The sequence below is a fragment of the Tupaia chinensis genome, unplaced genomic scaffold, assembly GCF_000334495.1.
Source record: "Tupaia chinensis unplaced genomic scaffold, TupChi_1.0 Scaffold144382_1, whole genome shotgun sequence".
NCBI lineage: Eukaryota > Metazoa > Chordata > Mammalia > Scandentia > Tupaiidae > Tupaia > Tupaia belangeri.
The window spans coordinates 22128-27695 of record NW_006204242.1 but is presented as its reverse complement, the minus strand read 5'-3'; the positions used below and the strand labels follow the sequence as shown (position 1 = coordinate 27695).

General features: G+C 54.9%; 1 protein-coding gene across 1 annotated transcript in view; it reads left to right on the top strand.

Annotated features, from left to right (window-relative positions):
* Positions 1-4: 4 nt before the first annotated feature.
* The window catches only part of ATP6AP1 (ATPase H+ transporting accessory protein 1), a gene marked incomplete at its 5' end in the record, with an annotated part of 8504 nt that continues 2940 nt past the window's right edge, over positions 5-5568 (top strand). The window contains 6 exon segments of the mRNA XM_006166991.3: positions 5-23; positions 247-373; positions 3708-3782; positions 4047-4240; positions 4541-4581; positions 5054-5139. Coding sequence (XP_006167053.2) covers positions 5-23; positions 247-373; positions 3708-3782; positions 4047-4240; positions 4541-4581; positions 5054-5139 — 542 coding nt within the window.

Genomic DNA, 5568 nt, shown 5'->3' with positions numbered 1-5568 from the left:
CTGTTGCTGTGGTCGAGTGACCGGTGAGCGGGTCGGGCTGGGCCGAATAGGGGTGGGCTACACTGCGCGCCGTGGCGGCTGAGGCATCCTCGCTCGACGCCAGTACTGTCCTCAGCGAGGGGCAGTGAGGCCTAGAGCAGGACTGTCCCGGCCCCAGAACTCCGTGCCCCCAGCATCAAGCTGGGTGCATATGGGCTTGCAAGCCAGGCACCCCCAACTGACAGCACCTCTTCTGTCCCCTGCCAGGGACTTGTGGGCTCCTGCAGCCCACACTCATGAAGGGCACATCACCAGCGACATGCAGCTCTCTACCTACTTAGACCCCGCCCTGGAGCTGGGACCGCGGAACGTGCTGCTGTTCCTGCAGGACAAGGTGCGCCGGCCCCAGCTTGCTTTGCCCCTGTCATCAGAAGACAGGCAGATTCCCTCCCCCCCACCCAAGGGAAACTTAAGTGACCTTGTCCCACCTGTAGGGAGGAGTGGCTGGTCTCTCTGGGGAGAGCCTGTAGGGGAAGTTTCAGTGGGAATGCGGAGAGCCACAGGAAAGGCATGGACTTGATAGGAGGAAGCAAAGGGTTAGAGGCTAGAAGATGGCTAAATACTGAACACATTAGATATTATCTGAATGGACTGAATTGTCAGCCCTGTTTACGGATGAGAAGAGTGTCCTGGAGAAGTGACTTGCCCAAGGTCACACAGCTGATGGCCTATGGAGTTGTAGTTCCAACTGTAATGATCATAATAGAGCTAATTGCTAACTGGAAAACTGATCACTTATTTAGTGCTTCAAGTGCACCATGCTAAGCCACTGTTTATCTTGGTTTTATTGCCAGGGAAACTAAAGCTCGTAGAGGTGCAATGATTTGCTGAAGTTCCAAGGTGTGGAGACTACACTGGCTACAGACTGAGTCTGTCAGCCCTCCCTGCAGCTCGAAATCATAACCATCATGCTCTTTTCCCTCCTACTCAGCACTCTGTCCCAAAGCAGATGTGTAGACCATGAGAAGATTCTAGGGCAGCATAGGATGGGTGTTTGGGAGGCTGTCAAGCCTCTGTTTGCCCCTTCCCTGTTGTGGGCTATATGGCCCATTCCCCTTGTGGTCTTGCTCCGTTGTTGTGTGTGCAGGTAGTGACAGTCATGGTGGCTTGTAGTCCTTTGCAGAGGTGGTAACCAATGTAGTCAGACTGGAATGCTATGCTAGTTCTGCCACTTGTTGGTCCTAAATGCATGAAATGACTTTGAGTTTCTGCATCTGTAAAATGAAGATGCTACCTATGTCACAGGGCTAAAGATGTAATTTTTCTTTTTTAAGAATTTTTAAAATTTTACTTATTATTATTTAATTTGACCAGAGAGAGGAAGCAAAAGTGAGAAAGTAAGCTGCCAGATCTGGGACTCGAACTATGGTTGGCCATGTGTGAGGCCAGTGCTCTAACCACCATGCCACTTACCGGCCCCTGGAGGTAATTCTTACAGCACATGGAGGACATGAAGCTGGAGGCCTCTAGTGTAAGGGCATCCATCCATTCATTCACCTGCCAGATATAGAGCATATGCTCTGTGTAGCATTGTTAAGTGTTGGGATCATTGCAGTGAGAATAGCCCAAGCACCCACCCTCATGAAGCTGACATTGTTGTGAGGGTGACCAGTAAATACAAAGGTGTTGTATAATACAGTGTGCTGTCAGTTCTGTGGTCTTTCTTTAAAATTTTGCACCAGAGGGACCAGCAGTTAGCATAATGGCTATGTCGCTGGACTCCCATGTAGTCGACCGTGGTTTGCATCCCGGACCCGGTGGCTTAAAACTCAAGCCGGGCGCGTGTGCGTGCGTGCCCAAGATCCTGAGAGGAGAATTGAGGAGAAGGAATTGCGGTGTGGCCATCCTCCCTGGGGGGTGATTTCTCGCTTTCTGTCTCTCTGTCTTTCTCTGTCTGACAAGCTCACGTGCCCTATAGCAAAAACTTCTCAAAAAAAAAAAAATTAAAATTTTGCACCAGAGGGCACATACACTCACCAGAGAGGGGCAGAGAGAGAGAGCACCCTCTATGAGGCACGGTCACACTGCAATAATTTTTCCTCCATCTCTCCTTTTGGGGCTGTGGGCATATATGCACACACTCTTGGTATGTTTTCCAAGCCACTGGATCCAGGATTTGAACTGTGGGATCCAGCTACCTTAACAGCATGACACTGGCTGGCCCAGTACTGGGTATTTAGAGAAGGAAGTGGGCTAAGGGGATAGAGTTACTGGGGATGTTGTCTTCTTATTTTTAAAAGTTTGCCAGAGGGCATGTGCATTCATCAGAGAGACAGAGGGAGAGGGAGCGGGAGAAAGCACCCCCAATGGGGCATGGTCTTGCCACAATCCCTTTTTCTCCACCTCTCCCTCCTTTCAGGATCTGGGGCACACACGTATGCCCAGCATGGGGATGATGTTTCAGATAAGTGATGAGACCTCATTGAGGAGATGGTACATGAACAGAGCTGATGGAGAGAAGGAGGGAGCCATGTGGCTGTGGCTAAGGGGAGAAGGCCACTTCTGGCAGGGGAATAGCAGGTGCGAGGGCCCTGGAAGGAGTGTTCTTGGTGAGCTCAAGAAAGCTGGGTGGGGGGAACCAGCAGTTAGTGTAATGGCTATGTCGCTGGACTCCCACGTAGTCGACTGCGGTTCGCGTCCCGGACCCGGTGGCTTAAAACTCACACCAGGTGCGTGTGCGTGCGTGCGCGTGCGTGCCCAAGATCCTGAGAGGAGAATGGAGGAGAAGGGATTGCGGTGTGACCATCCCCCCTAGGGGGTGATTTCTTGCTTTCTGTCTCTATGTTTCTGTCTGGCGAGCGCACGTGCCCTATAGCGAAAATCTCTCCAAAAAAAAGAAAGCTGGGTGACTGGAGCCTGGTGAGTGAATAAAGGGCTGGATAGGCAGGCAGTGGTCTGCCAGGTAGCCAGGAGATGAGGGGGAAGGTCCCAAATCTGACAGCCCAGGGCCTTGTGGAGCAGGGTGTGTGAGATCTCCTGATTAGAGAAAGCCTACAGGCCACAGCAACCTTTTAGAATGAGAGCCCAGGCCCCACACAGGACCGGAGTTCCTGGCCAGATGGGAGGGCGGCTGGGCAAGTGTGTATACTAAACAGAGTGAGTTACGGCAGCTGGGTAAGATGTCTCTGGGCCTAACTGGGAACAGCCAGAAAACGCTGGGCCGGGGGCCACCTACAAGAGGTAAAAGACACCTGAGGGTTGTAGGGGAATCGAGGTTGGGTTGGGATTCTGTGGTCAGGAACTTCTCACACCCACTTGCCAAGGGTCACAGCCATTCTGGATCCAGCCGGCTCATCTCTGACATTCAGCTGGGCCTGGAGCCTGGGCCAGCGGTTTTTGGCTGTCCCCAGCCCCCACCCTGCACTTCCCACTTGCCTCCCCAGTTCCTCTTGTGTGCAGTGACTCCTGCTCCTTAGGTGGCCACAAGTCAGCTGCCCACAGGGTTCCTCCCAGCCCCATGACTGCCTTCTGGGCCTTTTCACTGCCTCTGCTTGCACATCCCCCAAACACGCCCTCAGTGCGTTCTTGCCCCAGCAGAAGCAAGAGATCGAATCTGGGTGTGAATGAGGCTTTGCTGGCTCTGCTAGTGACCAGGGGAAAGGACAGCCCCTGCCCTGACCCCTGTTCCCTGCTCAACCTCCCACAACGTCTCCCTGCTTTCCTGTTAGCTGAGCATTGAGGATTTCACAGCATATGGCGGTGTGTTTGGAAACAAGCAAGACAGCGCCTTTTCTAACCTGGAGGTAAGAGCCCTCGCCCAGGCACGGGCATGGGACCGTTCTGTGTCCCCTCTTCCAGCCCAGTAAGAGCTGCTCTCGTAGGAACCAGAGGTGCTGCCTTTGGAAGTACAAAGGCCTGAGTGGCCGGGGTTGGGGCCTGATTTGGAACATGCCCCCTCTGTGGGTGCACAAGAGAGCTGCCAGCAAGTTTTGGGGGGCCAGCACAGGTCCATTGGTCCATGGCTGACTCATTTCCTGCCTCTCTCCCTGTCTCTCTCCCGCCCCCAGAATGCCCTGGACCTGGCCCCCTCCTCACTGGTGCTTCCTGCCGTCGACTGGTATGCAGTTAGCACCCTGACCACTTACCTGCAGGAGAAGCTCGGGGCCAGCCCCTTACATGTGGACCTGGCCACTCTGCGAGAGCTGAAGCTCAATGCCAGCCTCCCTGCACTGCTGCTCATCCGCCTACCCTACACAGCCAGGTATGGCCTGTGTGGCCCAGCCTCCGACCCTGGGCCCTGAGAGTGGGCAGGCCATGACTTGGATCATGCCTGATCCCAGAGCAGGTGGCAGAGACTTGAGCATGACTGGGAAGCCTAGGAGAAGAGGGGCAGGATTCCAGGTGGGGAGGTGGGGGTGCTGACGAAAGCAAAGGTGCAGAGAGGCTGGAGCAGACAGAGCTGCTGAGGGCAGCATGGTAGGCAGTAGAGAGCTAGTCCAGGCTGGCTGTTTGAACTCAAGGCCTAGCCCCCTGCAGGGCTGACACACTGTCTCTTCCATAGCTCCGGTCTGATGGCACCCAGGGAGGTCCTCACGGGCAATGGTGAGTGGGATCAGGGAGAACTGCAGACACCTGGCCTGGTGGCTTCTTGGAGCCCTTGACAGTGGAGCCAGGACATGCCACTCTCAGGCCTCACTCCTCTCCCACCTGGCCTTTCCTGATAGGGGTTGCCCTCCTGGCGGGAGCCGATTGAGCCTGTTCCTGCTTAGGCTGCATGGATCCGAGAGTGTTGGGGTTAAGAGACCAGCAGTGTTTCAGAAAACAATTCCGAGTACTTGTCTTTTTGCCATAAAGGACAATCATTCCTTGTGGAGGATAGTTGGAGCTCTTCTATGGGGGATGGGATTCTCTGTATCTTAGGCTGGGCTTGCATTCAGGAGTCAGTGACAGGCCACCCTCATCCCAGGAGGGATAGCTGCTTAGCTGCTCCTGGGTTGTCAGGTGGGCCAGAGAGTACCTGGGCCAGGTGGGGTGTTCTTGTGACCTGGTCTCTTTTATCCCCATTGTCCCTCAGATGAGGTCATCGGGCAGGTGCTGAGCACACTCAAGTCCGAAGACGTGCCCTATACAGCAGCCCTCACAGCAGTCCGCCCCTCCAGGGTATGTGCCCTCGCGGTGGGGGTCTGGGGCACATGCGGAGAGGCTGTGTGGTGACCATGCTTGAGGGGAGGGGCTACAGGCAGGGCTCCCAGGAGGCCCAGGGTCAGGGTCTCCCATGGAATGAGTAATCAGGGCTGGCTTGTCCCTGTGAGCTGTGTGACCCTAAGTTGAAGGAGTCTGGGCTGGCAGGGAAGGCTTCCTCTCCTTGACTGCTGGGCTTCTGAGATGTGGGTAGAGTGATGGTTGGGAGAGGAGGGAGGGCACGACTGCTGGGTCTGGGCTTGTTCTCTGGGTTGTTGAGAGAAGGGTATTCCTGCAGGTGGCTCGTGACGTGCCTATGGTGGCCAGTGGGCTGGGTCGCCAGCTGCTGCAAAAACCACCTGCTTCGGCTAACGGCCATCCTCCCTGTGGGTACAAATCAACCAGCCC